Source organism: Colletotrichum costaricense, assembly GCF_030867565.1.
Source record: "Colletotrichum costaricense strain IMI 309622 chromosome Unknown Scaffold_10.1, whole genome shotgun sequence".
NCBI lineage: Eukaryota > Fungi > Ascomycota > Sordariomycetes > Glomerellales > Glomerellaceae > Colletotrichum > Colletotrichum costaricense.
Window position 1 is genome coordinate 833,429 of NW_026848239.1, and position 19,016 is coordinate 852,444.

A 19,016-nucleotide genomic window follows, 5' to 3' on the forward strand; every position below is an offset into this window, starting at 1 on the left:
ATCCGGCTCAGTCAGCCAACTGCCCTCACCCCTTTCCCGCCTGCATCTTCCTTCTCTCCCTCATCCACATCGTATGCACAACCCACGGAGAGGTAAGAAGAGGGAAAGCCAAGAAGAGGCCATTTATGGGAATTGTTGCACCCGCCCCTGGTTCAACACCAAAGAACGCCACGCTGGCAACAGAATGTGCAAGAAAAGGGGGGGAGGGGGGGGGGTTAAGGAAAGCTGACAGTGAGATGGGTAAAAATCCATTCGAGAGGCAAAATTTCCGCATCTCCCTTCCATTTACGCCTTTCAACTCAATGCTTATCCTTGTCCTTGTGGCTCTTCTTCATACCCAAAAAGTTGCGCTTCTTCTTATCCTTCTCCAGCTTTTGCGGTTTGCCGCCGTCAGACGGGGCAGGTGACGCTCCGCCGCCATTCGCCACGGGCGGAAGAGGCGCGTTGAGGTTCATATTGCTCATCTGAGCCGTTGGCGGCGCGGCGGGACGCCCAGGTAAACCGCCTGGCGCAGGTGCTCTGCGTGGTCCACCCGTCGGTGACGGTGCGCCCGGCGGTGCCATACCAGGGGCAGGGCGTTGCGCCATAGGGTTGGGCGGAGGGGCAGGCTTCTCATAAACCCACGCGGGAGCACGCGGTGTCGGTCGCTCCATTGGTATGTCGAGCGTGCGCTTGTCCTTGCCCAAATCGCCTACTTGGCGGACGTAAAGTTGAGGTGTGAGCATGTGGCTCGTCACCAGGAAGATGTCCTTGCCTTGGCGGGCGGAAACGTCGTAGCAAGCACGGCTCTCGCTGTATGTTGCGCCACCAGCCATGAAAACAATAAAGCGCTGTCGATTTTCAGGTGGTCGTCGGCCAGATGATGCCCAATTCGGCCTACCGGCACGCAATGAGCCTTGTTGTGAGGCCAAGAGGTCCTCGTTGGGATCAGCTGGTGGCTTCACGTAAGGGAATGTGGTTTGATCGAGAGTGCCTCGGCAGAGTTCGTCAAGCATCGTCTGCATAGCCGTCTCGAAACGTGATAGCGAGTATTCCTCGCTGATCTCTGCTGCTTTGGTGTTCTTTTGGAACAGGGGCGGTTGAGGAGGTCGAACGTCTTTTAGGCCACCACGCACCGGGTGTCCGCCCAGCATCTCGAGGTTGACTACTATTTCCCCGTCTCCTTGCGGCAGGCCCGAATGCGCGAGCAACCGGTTGATATCCTCCATCACAACACCGTCTCTATACAGCACGTAGAGAATGATCAGGCGCAATCTGTCTGATGGGGTGATGGCGTCGTCGTCCAGAAGCCGCACGACTTGGTCCAATATGTTTTTAGGCTTCCTGAAGTCCTCGTCCAATCCTGTGGCAAGAGTCTGCTCTACCGAAGCAATGTCTGGCAGCTTGTGATCTTGGAATTTGTTCATGGCTTCTTGCGCCAGACTCAGATGAAGCGAGTACGCCTCCTTCATCTCTTGGAACTGCGGCAAACCAGCCAGCATGTCTCTGATGGCGTTCAAGCTCGTCGTCTCCTGCTCCTCGTTGGTGAAATTAGGGTTAGACTCCAAGAACTTCCGGAAGTCTCCCATTAGTTTATCAATAGTATCTTTCATGTGTCGGTGTCGGTTGTCGACCCAGACCGGATCCTTGTCAGATAGCTCCACGTCTTTCTCTTCCTCTTGTGCGGTGCCCTCGTTTGTGACCATGCGATACGTCACCTTGTCCCCATCTTGTATCGGGAGAAGGTCGTGGGCCATTGCCTGATATGTGAACTCGTGAACCAGAGGCGCCAAGATATCCATTGATCTGTCCGTGATGACGAGCGTTCCCACGGGCCGCGACGACTGTGGTGGAAAGTTTGGGTTCCACTGCGCATATTCGTCCAACTCCTCCTGCACGAAACGAGCTAGATGAGAGGCAAGCACGGCGGCTTCATGGAGAGGGCTCTTCGGTCTGTAGTATCGGACTTTTGGGTACTCGCCAAGTGTAACGCACACGCCGGTGATCTGATCTACTCGTCAGCAAGGCAAGTTGTGTAGCCTGCCATCTGTCTGTTACGAACCTTCTGTGCTAGAATCTTCATGTGTCGCGCCACCAAATTGTTGCACGCGGGGTGGTAAAGAATTGGAAAGCTCCAAGGGTCTTTGAAGGTGATCAAATGCGACTCCCGAGGGAAGAAATCGATCGACAAGGTTTCGAACCCCGCGATGCGTTGCTTGGCCGGCGGACAGCCATCAATCATGCGACGGATCCTCGGATCCAAGACACCGGTCCACACCAGGTACGCTTCCTTGTATCTGCGGCGCTCAAAGTCGTTGATAAGGATTTCGACGATATTCTCTTTCGGGGACAGAATGTAGATGGCGTCCATTTCAGGATTCATATCTCGCTTCTGCTCGATTCGCTCGATGTCTAGAGGGAGGTTAGGACTTGTACCGTGGCAAGGAGGAAACGTGGCCGCGCGACATACTGGCGATGTTGTTGTTGAGAATGTCATCTTCCTTGACAACGTTGTCTATAATCTTGTGGGAGTCGTCGTCAACAACTAAGACTTTCCACTATGGGTTTCGTCATGGTTAGCTTGTTGACTCGCAGGCAGCCCGCCAGGTATCGGGTGGATCTCACGTCGCCTCGTGTAATGTTCTTGATTGTGTCGATGATGACTGTCCAAATTGTCAGTATCGAGAGCGGAAGAGGCTTGCAGAGCATCATGGGCTCTCGGGCTTTGAGCCAGCTCACCGTCATGCTGCTCCTGGAGCGTGGAGACACCCATCGTGGCAAGTTGCCGCGTGGGCAGCGGACAACTGGCAATGCGTCGTGTAAGGGAAGCGGAATTTGTCGCTCTGAGGTAGAAGGTTGTCGGACGGCGACTGTGATCGAGCGACGACGATGGGCGGGTGCGCCTGTGTAAATTGAGGTGCTACACAGATAGCGTGGCAGCGGAGTAAAGAAAGGCGGACAAGGCTGGAGGAATGCGCGTTGTCGAGCTTTATGAATCGTGGGGCCCAGGTCCTGGAGAATGAGACGTCGGGTGGAATTCGAGAGCCACCAGGTATGTATGTTTAGCTGGGAGATTGGTGGTTGTTGTCTTGGACTTCGTTGTCGTCGTTGTTTGGGCCTGGCGGGGTTTCAAGATGAACGAAGGACCGGTCGCAGTTGTGGGACTTTCAATGCTCCGAAGACCCAAACCGGAGCTTGGGGAAGGGGGAAAGGAAGCAAGGCAAGGTCTGGCAGGGTACGTTGCTATGCGGTCAGACAGCTTTGTCGTGGTATGGTGGTGGTGGTGGTAGTGGCAGGTGAGGTGGGTGGGTGGGTGAGGTGAGTTGGAGGAGTTACGATCGGAAGAGGCAAGATTGGTCGAGCTCGCACAGCACTAGGAGCTGTGTTACTATGTAGTAGGAGGGATGCCTGCAGTGGGAAACGTGAGTTATCTGGTCTATCGTCGAGGTTGAGCGGAAGAAGGTAAACGCAATGACCTGATGCGACTGGAAGTCAAAAGGCCGGCAGGTTCAAGGCTTGGAAAGACAGAGGTAGAAGAACGGGAGAGGCAGGTAGTTCCACGTCCCAGTCCCCGTTCCCAGTTCCATTTCTGGTTCCATTTCCCGTTCCACTGCGCACCGCACCGCTACTTTCCTCAGTACTCCCGCCCGCGCTTCAAGTTGAGGCCCAGGAGGGGGGGCGGGGCCCGGGCAAGCAGGGCCGTAAGGTACTCCGTAGTCCTGGGCTCCCCATTGGAACTGGCCTGACCCCTCGCCCAAAATGCTATGCAACACAAATCCTGGTACGGATACTGCCCAGCACCTTAGGACAGGTACTTGGAGGTACTTAGGTAGCCTAGTGCCCTACCTACCTACCTTACATACACAGTCAGGTAGGTAGTGCAGCGGCATTCCCCCACTTTTGGCCCCCAAAGGAGCGATGAATGAGGTCACCGCCTTCCAGGTTCGCACCTGCACCTCACAACGGCGGCGCTTTTTGAAGATGCGGCGGCGGCACGGCGGGAGATATTCTCGTAGCCTCCCCGTCGCAAGGATGATGGTTGTTTGCTCAAGACAATCCCTTGTGTGTTTCAAAGCCAATCTCTTACCCGTCTCTTCGTCAGCTTTACCTATTCCACTCCATGGCCAAGCCATTGTTCTTTGTGATGGTCGTTTTTGGATATTACGAGTGTGAACTGCGGTAATTTGGCAGTATTTGGAAGTCTTGTAATAGTTGTACAAGGCGAATTCACTTGATCAAGGTCCAAGACCGTATATCTGTAAATTAAAGCGGTTTTTGATAGGCTCAAGTTTCGTTATTCGTCCTCCATTACGGGTATCTCATTGCTTCTCATGACTCCTATCCCCTTATGAACCGGTCCCCAGGTATTTGTCAATGTCTTCGCTGGCGTAAAACATCTCTCGCAACCTCTCAGCCTTTCTCTTGTCTTCATCGGCCTTCTTTCTGCATTGCTTCGCATCCAGCATCTGCGGCTTCTTCTTTTCAATTCTTCCCTGGATGCCTTTTGGGATCTTGAGGCCCAAACCGTATTTGTCCTCCTTTGGTCGAGTCTTCAGGGGATACTGCATGCCTTGCTCTTCGGCACCGAGCCCCTTGCGTGAATCAGGGTCCCAGCCATGGGATGAAAGATATGTCAAGCCCATGCGCGACCGATCTAGTGCTGATGGGGGATGTGAGTGTGTGAGGCAGACTTGGTGAGCAATCGAAGACTCATGCTGCTTTTGTCTACTTGTCGTGGGCTTGTTATTGTCATTGCCGACCTCTCTCACGCCGTCGTCTTTATCCACGGGCAACTCGCACACGGCGCATACTTGCCCTGCTGCTGGCGAAGGCTTTTCGGCTTCCGCTTGCTTCTTGTCGCCGAGCACGAGGCTGAGGTAAAAGTCGCCAACGGAAGCGCCGCTTTTTGTTTTATTGGCCGCCTGTGTAGTACTCAGGTTCGGATCTGATGCCTTGACGAACTGGATGGGCTTGCGGCTGATTCCCGCGCCAAAGGGTCGTCGATGTTGAAGCGGTACATCCTCTTCCTCTTCATAGTCCTCGTCGTCTTCCACCCGTCGCCGCATTTCGGCAATACTTGCACAGCACACTTGCCACCACCTGTTCCTCAGCAAGTGCACTCGTGGAGGAGAACTCGAGTTATGTCGAGTGTTGCCGTCTGCTAGTGCAATGATATGGTGAGATGAAGGGGCAGGGTGATGGAGGAACGGTTGATGAAGAAGTTCCACTTCTTCGACAAGGGGGCGAGACCAACCCCATTATGTCAGCGAGGCAGCCAGCGGCGGCCTCAATCCCCTGCAAACTCTGCGATTAGTGCCCCTGGATTCTGGAAGCCACCGCCGCTGGGCTGCCGCCAGAGTGGGACCGCCCCTGTCATCGCAATTCGGAAATCCCTTGGCGGCACATCAGCTTTCCACTCTGTTCTAGAAGGCAAGCTGGCGGCTTCGTCACACACTCGAACAACTTACGCATATTTCCTACGCACGCAAAGGCAAACGCTCACATTGACCGGCCTGCTTTCTCAACGACCTTGTCCACGACACTGCAACGAGTCCGAGTCGTCCGCCCATACGAATACGCCTTCGAAGCATTGCTACCCCAGCATGCTCGACAGTCGCCCATAGACACGCCTTTTCTCCAGCTTTAACCCTGTCACTCGCTTGCAATGCCTCTCGATTACTTTGGCTACATCGCCGAAGCCGGCCTCCCGACATATGTGACGGAGAACTGGTGGTTCATACTCAAGACCGCCGCGGCGGTAGCGGTCCTCGTCTTCATCAAGCTATGGAGCTCGGGTGCTTCCAACACGGCCGAGCGAGACATGCACGGGAGGGTAGTCATGATAACGGGCGGGACGTCGGGCATAGGAGCGACGACGGTGCTAGAGCTCGGCAGCCGCGGCGCACAAATCATCCTCCTCACGCACACCCCCGTGTCGGACCCCTTCCTGGTCGAGTACATTGGCGACGTGCGCGCCCGGACCGGCAACGAGCTCATCTACGCCGAGCATGTCGACCTCTCGTCCCTGCACAGCATCCGAAAGTTTGCGACGAAGTGGATCGACAACTCCCCGCCGCGCCGGATCGACATGATTATCCTCGCCGCTGCCACAATCACCCCGGCGTCGGCTAAGCGTAAGGAGACGGTCGAGGGCATCGAGGAGACGTGGATGGTCAACTACCTCGCCAACTTCCACCTGCTCTCCATCCTCAGCCCCGCCATCAAGGCCCAGCCCTGGGACCGCGACGTGCGCATCATCTTCGCCTCGTGCTCATCCTACATCGGCTCCCCGTCCCTCAAGGAACCCCTCGACAAGAAGACGTGGTCGCCGGGTACGGCCTACAAGCGCAGCAAGCTGGCGCTCATGGTCTTCGGCCAGGCCTTCCAGAAGCACCTCGACAACTACAAGCGGCCCGACCAGCTGCCCATGAACGCGCGCGTCTTCTTCGTCGACCCGGGCTTCAGCCGCACGCCGGGCATGCGTCGCTGGCTTTCGCGGGGCTCGCTGCTCGGCCTGTTCGCCTACATTGCCGCCTACCCGCTGCCGTGGCTCTTCCTCAAGAGCCCGGAGCAGGGCGCGCAGGCGATCCTGTACGCGGCCATGGAGTCTAGTCTCGTGCGCGCGGGCGCCGGCAAGCTGATCAAGGAGTGCCGGATCGTGGACTTTGCGCGGACGGAGATTGAGGACGACGAGGTGGCCAAGAAGCTGTGGGAGGAGAGCGATAAGCTCATTGAGACGACGGAAAAGGACTCGGCTGCTCTCAGGGCGCTGGAGAAGAAGATGGAGGAGGAAAGGGCCAAGGAGGCCAAGGAGGCGGAGAAGGTGAAGGAGGTCGAGTCTCTAGTTGAGGCTATCAAGAAGGGCAAGGAGTCGCAAAAGGCAAAGAGTAAAAAGAAGTCCAAGAGGGAGACATCATAAAAGCCTTGGAGGCGTTTGGATGCCATCTATATAGATTACCTACTTAATGAGAAAGCAAGTGGCTGCTAACACAGTCACTTGCGCGCTATATGCATCTTTCCCGGGAACATCAACTTACTTTGGCTTTATAAAGTATTGACTATTGGATTTATGTTAGACCAAAATCCAATAGGAAAGGAAGAAGCAGGAATACTGGTCTTATAATTCATGCCCCTGGCCGGACTCGAACAGCCCGCCCCTCAGTCAACCCGAACTCTGACTTCATATATTTGTTAATTTTAACCAATCCGACCACCTCGCACACAGCTTGACCTGGTATCGCCGACCTAGACGGGCGCTGATGTGCTGGTGACGGGAATGGGATTGGAGGGGAGCTATATACCTTGCCTTTGGGACTCGGACTCTTTCTCACCGTTGAGCTCCAAAAGTCCGGGGGGCCCGCCCCCACCCTTCACGGTGCAAGTGCCGTGGCCTCGGGTGCCATTACCCCAAGACTTGGAGCTCGGCGAGCAAAGGGGGGGGGGGGGGGTAAAAGTTGCGCGTGTGTAATCTTTCCCCGCAAGGAATAACATGACGACAGAATCTCAAATCAACATACGCTCTTGTAAAAGATGCCGACCTTGAAGTGAAGCTTTAACAGCCTCCTGTTCTCGAACCATTTGAAGGACAAGTCACACATAATTCTTTTCTGAGCTACTCGGCAGATACAATGTCCAACGCCGCGACGTCATTAGGCATGGCGCATCACACCGCAACAGCCGCGACATCACTACCTCGGCATCACGCCGTCGCTGAGACAGGAATGGCGCAGCGGCAGCACTATCATCAGCAGCATCAACAGCACCACCAGCACCACCAGCAGCATAACTCATCAATTCGGCATCCCGTCTTCTTCACGGAGAAGCTGCGGCGGCCGCCAGTCACCCTGGCGCCTGGCATGGGCCTCAGTCCCGTAGCGCACGGCTACGTCTATCAGGATGGGCGGAGGAGGCTGACGGCAGAGGGAAATTCTGCGCCGAAGCTGTGATGGGAGTGGGATTGAGTGTGGTTCAAGTTTTACACTTTTTTCTCAGTTGGACGAGCAATGCTTATCGAAGCTTCGTGGGGGAGAGCAGTAATGTCAGTTTTGTGAGGCTAGTGTAGTTGAATACCTAGTCTTTGCCGAAGCCGACGAGGTGAATAGGTGCTTTGGAGGAGAGGCTGCTAGAGGCGGCTTCTGTTCAGTCTGATAGATGGCGAATACCCTCATGCCGCTTCAGACTTGTTCATTTTCTTGGGTCAAATTTCATTTATCATGGCTTCTCGCGCAAAGCTGATGGGCGCTACCTACGTAGGGTGGCTATCACCCGTCTTAAAGTATTGGGGGGAAGGAAGAGCAGTCAGGAGGATTACGGAGTGGTTGATTGAGAGCTGTAATGCTCGAGAGTCAGCGACTCCTGTGTGTTCAAGACATGACTGATGAGCAGGAGAATCACGAGGTCCCTGAGAAGTTCAAGTTGTCTGAACTGACTAGACATCCATCTAGGATAGTACGCAGTGCCCAGAAAGGAAACGAAGGGAGGACAGGCGAGGCAAAAGGTGCAGTGAAGCTCAAGGGATGTGGTGTGTCAGGTACCACTAGGTTACAATGGCCTCTCTAGGACAAAAGTGTACATACTAGAGAGCATCGGCATGGAATATGGATCGATGAGATTTGGCTTTGAATGGGCTATGGATGTCTGGTCATGAACTGCCTGGAATTATCTATCTCTCGTGCCGCTTCTCTGTCAATTTCTGGTGGGACCATTTCTGATTTTGTCTTGCCGATTTATATTCGGCTTCGGATGTGCTACCCAGTACGTTGAAATTGTTCGGCTCAAATGATAGAAGCTGAACAGGATTACTCAACCCTCCTAATCATTATCTCATTACCATTATCATATACTCAAGATAAACTGAATCCATCTTCAGAGAAGGGCCGCGTTCTAAGCACTTGCATACACGAGTGATGAGTGGAAATGAATTGATTAATTTACTTGTATTTCGATGTGGTTCCTGAACCCACAAGTGACAGTTTAGGAGATGTGTGGTTGAGTGTACCCCCATCGAGGGTTTCTTCATAACGAAAATTCAAAGCCTCCGTCGTTTTGTTTCCCCAAAAAAGTTGCGTTTCCCGTTTCGCCATTTCAAGCCAAACCATTTGCCCAATTTGACTAGCAGCACTCTACACCATCGAAACACGTCGCGTTCATGTGTACATAGCCCCGTGCCCGCTACACGAAGCCAATTCGAAGCCAAACTCTCCAAACCTAGCACCAGGCGAAAACAGTTGTCCTGCTTGCTTTTAGTTCTTCACCGCAATCACAATGGCGAGTACGATGAGCACCACGACCAGCGTGAGGAGCGCCATCAGCTTGACGTTCTTCCACCACATCTTTCTCTTGAGACCGCGACTGCGGACGCGGAACTCGCGCGCGCTGCCGCCGAGACGGTCCGTCTTGTCGACGAGCAAGTCGATGCGCTCGCCCCTCTCGAGCAAGCCCTCGATATTGCGCGTCATGATGCCCCGGACATCGTCGATCTCGCGCTGGACGTTGGAGATTGCGTCGTCCTTGCCGCCGCTCGTGGTGCCGAAGTCGACCATGAACTTCTTGAGCTGGCCATTGTAGCTGGCGGCGCCGTAGTTGGGCAGCTCGGCGTAATCGGTCGTCTCGGCGGGGAACTGCTCGAGGAAGCGGCGGCGGATCTCAAAGAGGAAACCAAAGGGGATGCGGCGGCCCAGCGAGGCGTCGGCGATGACGAGGAAGGTGAGGCCGCCGGCGGAGGGGTGGTCTGGGTGATCGGAGGGCGCCTCGGCGATGTAGTGGATGTGGTGCGAGCCGTGGGTGTAGGTCAGCTTCTGGGGGGTATTGTGCTCGATTTTGGGGAGGATGACGGAGGCGAGGGAAGAGGTTTGCGATACGGCCGATGTGGTGCATTCGCTGAGGATGGTGTTGTTGTGCGCTATGCACGAGCTATAGGACAACGGCATGTCAGTAATGTGTCCAACAGAGGGGGGAGATTCGAGCCGGGAGGGAAAGGTCGTGGCCGTCTTCTTACTAGAGCAACGGGGTGATAGGCGTCGATGAAGAAGCCATGATGATAGGTATTGGGGTGTCCAAAGGATCTAAGGGGCCTATCTTGAGATGCTTTCGATTCCTTTTCAATACACCGAAGGGGGAATAGGCAACGATATTCGAGATGCGACGGCGGGTTGCGTACGTTCGTAGGTGGTGTAGACGGGTCGGAAGTCGGCGTGATGGGCGCTGTCGCAGAATGCAATGTGGGAACCTGGGGACCTGGGGATCTGGATGCGTGATGACGACGAGGACGGTGCAATCGGAGGCGGAGGCGCTAAGTCGGAGTGGGGCGACCCACGTTCACCTGCCAAGGGCGAATCAGGGGTCATGGCGATAAGCATTCCAGACCTCTTATCGGTTCCCAAAAATTTCCCAGTGCCTTCATGGATGTCAGTGACCACCATGCTCCACCCACTGCATAGGTGCACGACTGCGAACGGAGAGTAGCACGTAGACGATCTTGTCATTGACATACCCAAACAGGCATGCTTTTTGCATGTTATTAGCCATGGTTTGTTGCGCAGCAATTCGCCCACCATGAGATCAGTTTTGCGGGCCACGAAGCTCTGCGCGGCGGCGACACGTCTTGCGCCAGGCCATGGCTTCGCAACATCCTCTCCGTCCGCCTACCAGGTACGCGGCAGCTTCTGCCTCCCTATTCCACTTACCGGACACATTCTGACCATTGTACTTTGCAGGCGACACTTGAAAGGTATTCTACCAGGAAATACTCACCTCCCGACCGCAAAACATCCAAATACGACGTCTTCAGGAACATGATTCTCACTCAGTTCAACGTCGTCGTTGACAACATGGGACGTTGGTCAGAGACCAATACCGAGTACCGAAACTTTGGGGTTCGAAGCGAGTATGGCCTCAATAACGAAATCGCCCTATTCCGCGACACCATACAAAAAGCCATCAGCTTGGCCAACAAGGGTGCAACATTACGCAAGGAGAACCCGTTGTTCTGGTCCCTACGAAACGCCTTCATCCGTGGCGACGTCAAGGGCCTGACGGCAGAGCTGCGATACTCGTTCCAGAGCTTCATGCTGCGATCGAAATTGACACACTCGACGGCGCGGCAGAGGAAGTTGGCTGATTTGCGGTATCCCATGGAGTGGTTTCCCGCCACACGAGCCATGCAGCGCACAATTCACTTGCACGTCGGACCGACGAACTCTGGAAAGACATATCGGGCGTTGCAGGCTCTGATGAACTCCAAGTCCGGTATTTACGGAGGGCCTCTTCGTCTCCTGGCCCACGAGATCTACTCTCGGTTCCAGGCCAACGGGAAGCCTTGCGCCATGATCACAGGCGAGGAGCAGCGCATACCGGACGCCGATAATTACTTCATCAGCTGCACCGTTGAGATGACACCTCTGAATCGAGTTGTTGATGTGGCGGTTATAGATGAGATTCAGATGATTGGTCACGATGAACGAGGGTGGGCGTGGACTCAGGCACTCCTCGGCGTCATGGCGAAAGAAGTCCATCTCTGTGGCGAAGAACGAGTTGTCGACCTCATTAAGTCCATCTGCTCAAGTATCGGCGATAAGTGCATTGTTCATCGGTATGAAAGACTCAGTCCGTTGCAAACGATGGAGAAGAGTCTCGGCAACGATCTTTCCAATCTGGAAAAGGGCGATGCCGTTGTGGCTTTCACGCGTGTCAACCTTCACGGTCTGAAGAACGCCATCGAGGAGACAACCGGCCGTCGATGCGCGATTGTCTACGGTTCACTGCCACCTGAGACCCGTGCGCAGCAGGCAGCTCTGTTCAACGACCCCAACAATGACTACGATTTCTTGGTGGCTAGCGATGCCATCGGCATGGGCCTGAACCTGGAGATCAAACGCGTCATCTTTGAGACGTCAATGAAGCACGACGGTACACAGTATCGTACGCTGACGACATCCGAAATCAAACAGATTGGTGGCAGAGCAGGAAGATACAAGACTGCTCGGCAGGCAGCTACTGCAACGAGTGATGAAGCCAACCAAGTTGAAGAGAAGAAGGTTGGCTACGTTACAACGCTTGCTGACGAGGATCTGCCCGCGATTGCAAAGGGGTTCAACACTGAAACGGCACCGCTCGAGGCTGCAGGTATTCACCCCCCATCGCACATTATCGAGCAGTTCGCCGAATACTTCCCTCCCGATACGCCTCTCAGCTTTATCCTCTTGCGATTGCGCGAACTCGCGCCCGTCTCGGAGCGCTTCACGGTCTATGTTCCTGAAATCAGCGCCAAGATCGCAGACACCATCCAGGAGTTCCCCTTGACGATTCAGGACCGCATCACCGTTCTTCACGCGCCAATCTCACTTCGGGAGCAGGGACAGATGGACCTTCTCAAGGCCATTGCCAAGTGCATCTCGACGAGGAGCAACGGCGCCCTATACGATATCCAGCCCATCCAGCTGGAGCTGCTTGACGCCACGCTCGAAGACTTCAACAATCAGGGAAGGCGGTACCTTCATGCCATCGAGTCCCTGCACGCGGCCATCACCTTGTACTTGTGGGTGAGCTACCGCTTCCCCAACATCTTTACGAGTCAGGCGCTCGCGTTCCACGTCAAGGACGCCGTCGAGGAGAAGATTGAGTTCTACCTCGAGAACAACGCCGTCTTCGACCCTGAGGTACACACCAAGGTCCGTGAGAAGCGACGCAGGGAGGCGAGGGCCAAGGATATGAAGGCGGAAATGGAGGTGGAGCTACGCAGACTCCAAGAAGAGGAAGACGAAAGTAGTGCAGAGAAGCTCGCTGGTCTCGCGCCTTCCGAGGACGACTCTATCGTTTTTGACCAGAGCTCTGCGGGGCTCGATGAGCCTCTGGTGGTGGATGAGAGTGATTATGAGGCCGGGCTGAAAGACGAGGAGGAGAAGCCGAAAGAAGAGTCTGCCGTCTAATAGGACAGTCTCAGACTGGAGGCTGAAAGGAGCTTTGGGAGCTTCGGCTTATGTAAAACAATGTAGTCTTGTAGCTACACTCACTTGTACAATATTCTGTCTGGTGGCACAGGCAAAGCATATCGAAGGCATGAGTAAGGAGGCTTGGTTGGGGCCTTGTATACTATAACACAGGCATCACGAAAGGAGTAGGAACAGGATATAATCCAGAAGAAGATATAAGATAGACATCATAGGATTCTAGAAATACCCTCCACACATCTTAAAGAGGAACTCTACCATTCGCAGGTGGTCAAACTTTGAATATAAGAAAGTCCTTGGCTGGCGTCGCTCTACCCCAAGCTCCAAACTGACCACCCCGCATTCTGGGCTCACCGCAGGCGACCCCTGCCGGTTACCTCACCGACCCCACCATGTATCCCAGTTGCTTTTGGAGGGGCAAAGTGACATGGCAGCTCTACCTTGCTTGTCTTCTCAGCAACTCCAACTGGCCCGCGCCCTTCATCCTACATCACCCAAGCAAACGCAACACTCTGTCAAATCTCTTTCACAAACCACACCCACACGTTACAAACCAACACTGAAAACCAAACAACCAGGGCGGAACAAGACAGCAAAAACACAAGCCCTCCACAATGACATCCACAAACCCCGACCCCTCCGCCGCAGCCCCGGCCTTCATCCCCCTCGAAGCCAACCCGGAGCTCATGACCTCCCTCCTCCACAAGCTCGGCCTCTCCCCGGCCCTCCAGATCCACGACGTCTACTCCCTCACCGACCCGGACATGCTCTCCTTCGTCCCGCGCCCCGCCCTCGCCGTCCTCCTCGTCTTCCCCGTCAGCGCCGCCTACGAGAGCCATCGACTGGCCGAGGACGCCCTGCTGGACGAGTACAAGGGTAAAGGCCCGCAGGAGCCCGTTTTGTGGTTCCGCCAGACGATTAGGAATGCGTGCGGTCTCATGGGGTTGTTGCATGCTGTTGCTAATGGGCCTGCGAGGGAGTATATCCGTACGTATTCGTCACCCTCCTGTCACGCCGTTCTTCATATACCTTCTTTTCCTGCCTTTCCTATACAAGCTACTTCGTTGTGATGCAACGTTGGTTCTGACGAATGAACAGAGAAACCATCCGACCTCAACACCCTACTCGAAACAGCCGAACCCCTCGAACCCGCCTCCCGCGCCCAGCTCCTCGAGAAGACGCCCGCCCTCGCCACGGCGCACCGCGAAGCCGCGTCGCAGGGCGCGACCGAGGCGCCCGAGGCCTCGGACGACGTGGACCTGCACTACGTCTGCTTCGTGCGCGGCGACGACGGCACGCTGTGGGAGCTCGACGGGCGGCGCAAGGGCCCGCTGAACCGCGGCCAGCTCGAGTCCGGCGAGGATGTGTTGAGCGAGAAGGCGCTGACGTGGGGCCCGCGCAAGTTCCTCGAGAGGGAGGGCGCGGATTTGCGGTTTAGTGCTGTTGCGTTGGCTGGGTCTCTTGATTGAGAGGTCGAGGTTGGATGATGGAACAGGTATAGCATGTTATTTGGCGTTTAGGTTGGGCGTGGTTCAATTATTCTCTGTTCAATCTAGAGGAGTGAAATGAAGATGTGAGGACGAAGGGTTCAGCTTTTGCTGTGTTTAGAGAATGACTAGAGGAATGACTACTCGTTACATAGGTGTATTTCCACGATCGTGTCCACCACCATGGACCGCTCCATCAAAGTCAGTCTACCGACGCCTACTTCTACCGACTATTTGACTTCCAAAGCTGCGCTGAGTCCCGTGACTCAGGCTTCCTCCACAACTGGCCGGTCGTCCTTCTATCTTCGTCTCTACGTCCCTCAGAAGGAGTGTTGGCGGGCTCCTGGAGATCGAAGTCGAGCGGGCCAACATCCTCTCGCATATCTGACTGATCTTCCGCGTCTAGGTGTTTGTATTGACAACGTTAGTCTCAGGTAAACCGATGTATAGCGAAAAGTGCACTTGCCTTCCGTTACTACAACCTCCTTGAACTCGGTCGACGACTTTCTGTGGGCCTGGGCTCCGGTATCAGACCCGCTGGTAAGCCCCAGGCTCATGTGAAGAAGCTCGGAAGGGAGCGAGTTGAATTCCGTCTTGGACTTTCTGTGAGAATCGGCGAGGTTGTCAGTTGTAGTGGGAGTTGCCTTCCCCACTGCCTTTGACGTAGAAGAGTACTTGACTCCGACGGACGGTGGAATGCTCTCCGAAGCGAGATCAGGCCAGTTTCTCGGCGTCTGCTCTCCGTATTTGTGGTCATTGGGTGTCTCTGGTGCCTGCGCCTGCGCGGCATGACGAAGATCATGAGTCAAGGTGAGGTATTTGGGCAGTGCATTATCCCCGTTGGGCGTGGCGAAGGGCTTGTCAGAAGCGGAAGAAGGAGAAGACTTGGTACTGAGCGGGGGGCTCTTTCTAGTATCCTCGATGATGGGGGAGCCGTCGTGCTCGGTGAAGAAGGGAACCTAACCCTGGTTGGTGTCGGCCTGCTGTTGGGGCTGGTTGTTGTCTGGCATCGTTCCTGGAGGATAGTTGGGACAAGGACAGGATGCTGGCAGCCAAGCTAGTTGTTAGGGCAGCTTCTGGAGGGGTACTATGTGATCAGGGAATCGAAGGTGAAGATGCTGAGGAGGTGAGGCGTGTGGTGATTTGAATCGCAATTATCATGAGTTAAGAGGTGGTGATTGTACGATGAAGATGGAGATGGTATTAGACGAGGATGCTTCGTGTTGGTAGTAGTCACAAAGAGGTCTCCCAAGGTGTGTGTGCCTTCTCGTTGGACTTCATTTACATCATGGAAGGTCCGGGTTGCCTCGCTCCTTCATTGGAAGACGCCTCAAAAACTAGGGAGAAGGCGCCTCCCCTCATTTTCTCTCCCATCAACTGCCTACACGACCTCACTGGTAGGCAACTGCGAATTGCAAAGGTAGAGTCACAGGTCTCTTGCCTCTGCCAGTTCGATCACGTACCATACGCAACGGAGATTTATGCCCTCTTTAATTTGTCACGGTACTTATGTTGAGATTGTTATCAAGTCCACAGCCCAATCACCGTAACCGTTGCATGATCTGCTTACTTAGGCTTACCTGAAATGTCAATCTTAAGTACTTACTTAGTCAATCGAAGTATGCTCTTTGCGATCGGCAACCGGAACCTACGAGATGTCATAAGACCCCTCGTGTTCGAGCTAGTCACGGATGGAAGGCCCCCTCTGAGTTTTGACACTCCGACTTGATTCACTCGTGGAAGCCATCTTGATAAGACTCCGGGGAAAGCCTCAAACCAGTGCCTAGTGATAGTTGATGGTGTGTAGACCTGTACCCAATGATAACCTCAAGACTGACTTCCCCTGAGGCACTTGGAGGTAGTCTTTGAAGAATTGGGTATAGTGCGTGTGATGACACCGGCAGCGAGAGATGAGGCGGCGCCACGACACTTGTCTGCAGCAGTTGAATCATTCTTGGCAACTCCGGCTCCCCAACTCCGGCTCCCACCGTATTCATTGTGCCATATATCGAGGATTCGAAGGATTCATCCAGTTTCTCGGGGTTGGAAGCTCGTACTATATCTGCAACAGCAGTGATCGAACAACGTGGGTTTCATCCGGAAGCTTGTTTCCCTCGCTTCTCCGCGCAAGGCTTCTGTGATTTTGAGGCTCCCCAAGCCCCGAAAGGTCGGACGGACCGCGGGAACACCACCACCTCAGCACCAGCACCATCCACAGTCTGACATGCCCGCTCGGACCTCGGGCTCTGCAGTGTTCAACGTTCGGACGTCGAATGGGAAGCACGGTGCACCGTCCGAGCGGCGCCGGGGGCCGACGTGCTTGAATCTGGGAGAGTTGCGCCGGACTGCGGGTCTCCCGCCCACAAAAGGAATGGGCATACCAGACGGCGTGACGGCGTCCTGGTAGTGTCGCTGGCCTTGCCTCTTCCTGGACCCTTCATTTGTGAACGCGAGGGGTGGTGGAAGATCCTTTCCCCTGAACGGGGTACCCCGCCTGTGCTTGGGTGCGGCCGTAAGTCTGGAAATCAGACCATGATTGAGGTTGGTATGGAGAAGCAAGCTGAACGGGTTCCAGTATAACGCTTCTGGAACCACTCTGCTGCATGACGGCAACCCCTCGGAGTTCTGGATGCATTTTTGAAGCTATCGCTCACTTGAAAGCGCAAGTTGGAGTTGAAAGGCCTATGATGGTAATATCGGGAGCAAATTGGGAGAGTTAGGATAAAACGATCCATAGAAACCACCGTGTTCCACGTGGTGGCCGATCGCCGCTAGAAGGCTAGCCAGATCGCGCGGTATGAAACGCTGAGAGCTTGCCCATATATAGCAAACAATCCACCACTCTGCGGATACGAGCTAGATGCCTCCCCCTGAATAGAGGCGCTTGCCGTTCGCCGGTGAGCAACTTTGGTAAATTAACGTGTTATGGTGCCCAGCTCACCCTGTCATTGTAAGGAAAGCGCAAATGGGACGCTCACGCACCGAACTAGAGAGAGAAGACAGAAAAGAAGGATGGGCCGGGTTCTGTTCGTTTGTGAAGCCAAGCAGCAGATTGCGGCATTGCTGCCGGTAATCGCCGTTTCCCACTGCGGTGTCCGTCGCCATCATGCATCCGGCCGCAACATTGAGAGTGGCTGTTTTCTGTCACATTCTCTAACACAGCTGAAAAGTTGACGCGTCGATACTTTGACGTGATGATGCTCACACAATCTCGTTTCCGGTTGATTCGTGGAAATGGTCCTTTGCAGAAGGGAGAAGCAAAGATTGGCGACGGAAAAGAAATATCGGCAGCTGCGAGGCGTCCAGAACATCTACAAAGTACCTAATCCAATACAAGTGACTAAGCAGACTATGTGGCAGGTGTGACGCGGTACCTGACTTCCCGGACTCAGACTCAAGAGTGACGGGCCACGACTAACGGGTACTTTGGGGTTCGCCGACTCTTTCCTGTAACACGGCGGAATTTCCATCAAAAATCAATTGATCCATTAACTACCAACATCGAAGGAATTGTTTACGTCTCCAACATCCGTCACACGAAGCAATGCCTCGAGATTATACCATTTTTCCGCCACCACCAAGAATAGAGTCGTTCTGGGCAACTTCGTTCGCAGTCCGTTCAGCTGGGACTAGCAAACCTCACACCGCACACCGCACACCGTACTGAGGTGGCAGACCCTGCATTCATTGAGCAACACCGCAGCTAGCGCCGGAGACTCGATGCTTTTCCACCATTGTGGCGACCTGAGCAACCATACGCATGACATCTTGTTGACTCGGCCGCACTCCCTTGCCTTGCCTTATGCTTATTGACTTGTTGGGCTTGCCAGCTTGGAGCAATTTGACGCGGCACACACGCCAGCCTCCAAGATTGATAATTGACTTTCGATGCGTCATTTCAGTTCCATCGAATCGCGGCCAACACATTCGAGGAACAACACCAGGGGCGAATCCCTGAGTGATCTGCTTCCGCCCGCCTCCAATCAGCAGGGGGCGCAGAAAAGATGTCTCGCACACACGCACATCTACACCAGGGGCCGGGGACCCTCAACCATGATCAATCCAGGGCCATGCACAGGCACGCTCATGGAAAATACGCAAGCAAGATGGACACAATGCAAGATGCAGGCAGACGACGCTTCAAAACAGATGAGCGGAGAAACGTGTCGTCAACATGGTTCGATACGCGCCGTTTGGCGGGACGACGCCTGCTTTGATGCCACTGCCGGTCGACGACTAATACCTCACGACTACCAAGAACAAACACCCATCCGTCTGCGCCGTTGACCACGACCACTAGGTTCGATAGGTATTCCAAACGTCGTCTCCACTTCGACGAAGTCCGGTTTTTCCAAGACCAACGGAGTAAAGCCATACGCTACCGACTGGCGTTGTCCAACAGGAATTCTTTGACTTTGTTCCTGGGACACACTAAGATGGCTAGTCCTCAGACCAGTCACCTGGTGCTGCCAATAAAAGCAGCTGGCAAATGGGCTTCTTTCCAACCCTCGTCGATTGCTTTTTCTCCGAGGTGGCACCAATTACGACGTCTGACCCCTGAACCCAGTGCCATGTTTTCTTCTTTCTCGGATCGGCAGAGTGA

At 54.5% G+C, this 19,016-nt stretch overlaps 9 protein-coding genes across 9 annotated transcripts; 4 read left to right on the forward strand and 5 right to left on the reverse strand.

Annotated features, from left to right (window-relative positions):
- Window positions 1–299: 299 nt before the first annotated feature.
- On the reverse strand, window positions 300–2,881 carry CCOS01_09874 (Sec1 family protein; the record flags this gene model as incomplete). Its single annotated transcript, XM_060458031.1, has 5 exons — window positions 300–1,985; window positions 2,042–2,391; window positions 2,450–2,537; window positions 2,605–2,642; window positions 2,719–2,881. Coding segments are annotated over 5 exons (2,325 nt in total), but the record flags the coding sequence as incomplete, so codon positions are not given.
- A 1,444-nt stretch (window positions 2,882–4,325) lies between these two features.
- CCOS01_09875 (G-patch domain-containing protein) lies at window positions 4,326–5,045 on the reverse strand (the record flags this gene model as incomplete). The annotated part of the gene is made up of 1 exon (XM_060458032.1): window positions 4,326–5,045. One exon carries the CDS (start codon window positions 5,043–5,045, stop codon window positions 4,326–4,328), a length of 720 nt encoding a protein of 239 aa, XP_060311197.1.
- Window positions 5,046–5,644: 599 nt separating this feature from the next.
- CCOS01_09876 (short chain dehydrogenase/reductase family Oxidoreductase) lies at window positions 5,645–6,898 on the forward strand (the record flags this gene model as incomplete). The annotated part of the gene is made up of 1 exon (XM_060458033.1): window positions 5,645–6,898. The coding sequence occupies one exon, from the start codon at window positions 5,645–5,647 to the stop codon at window positions 6,896–6,898; it is 1,254 nt and encodes a 417-aa protein (XP_060311198.1).
- A 709-nt stretch (window positions 6,899–7,607) lies between these two features.
- On the forward strand, window positions 7,608–7,925 carry CCOS01_09877 (uncharacterized protein; the record flags this gene model as incomplete). Its single annotated transcript, XM_060458034.1, has 1 exon — window positions 7,608–7,925. One exon carries the CDS (start codon window positions 7,608–7,610, stop codon window positions 7,923–7,925), a length of 318 nt encoding a protein of 105 aa, XP_060311199.1.
- A 1,296-nt stretch (window positions 7,926–9,221) lies between these two features.
- On the reverse strand, window positions 9,222–10,014 carry CCOS01_09878 (synaptobrevin; the record flags this gene model as incomplete). Its single annotated transcript, XM_060458035.1, has 2 exons — window positions 9,222–9,891; window positions 9,977–10,014. The coding sequence occupies 2 exons, from the start codon at window positions 10,012–10,014 to the stop codon at window positions 9,222–9,224; spliced, it is 708 nt and encodes a 235-aa protein (XP_060311200.1).
- A 519-nt stretch (window positions 10,015–10,533) lies between these two features.
- Window positions 10,534–12,905, forward strand: CCOS01_09879 (uncharacterized protein; the record flags this gene model as incomplete). The annotated part of the gene is made up of 2 exons (XM_060458036.1): window positions 10,534–10,629; window positions 10,695–12,905. The coding sequence occupies 2 exons, from the start codon at window positions 10,534–10,536 to the stop codon at window positions 12,903–12,905; spliced, it is 2,307 nt and encodes a 768-aa protein (XP_060311201.1).
- Window positions 12,906–13,540: 635 nt separating this feature from the next.
- CCOS01_09880 (ubiquitin carboxyl-terminal hydrolase, family 1) lies at window positions 13,541–14,395 on the forward strand (the record flags this gene model as incomplete). Its single annotated transcript, XM_060458037.1, has 2 exons — window positions 13,541–13,913; window positions 14,025–14,395. 2 exons carry the CDS (start codon window positions 13,541–13,543, stop codon window positions 14,393–14,395), a joined length of 744 nt encoding a protein of 247 aa, XP_060311202.1.
- Window positions 14,396–14,636: 241 nt separating this feature from the next.
- Window positions 14,637–15,879, reverse strand: CCOS01_09881 (uncharacterized protein; the record flags this gene model as incomplete). The annotated part of the gene is made up of 3 exons (XM_060458038.1): window positions 14,637–14,801; window positions 14,896–15,372; window positions 15,877–15,879. 3 exons carry the CDS (start codon window positions 15,877–15,879, stop codon window positions 14,637–14,639), a joined length of 645 nt encoding a protein of 214 aa, XP_060311203.1.
- Window positions 15,880–17,517: 1,638 nt separating this feature from the next.
- On the reverse strand, window positions 17,518–17,724 carry CCOS01_09882 (uncharacterized protein; the record flags this gene model as incomplete). Its single annotated transcript, XM_060458039.1, has 1 exon — window positions 17,518–17,724. The coding sequence occupies one exon, from the start codon at window positions 17,722–17,724 to the stop codon at window positions 17,518–17,520; it is 207 nt and encodes a 68-aa protein (XP_060311204.1).
- Between the last annotated feature and the right edge of the window lie 1,292 nt (window positions 17,725–19,016).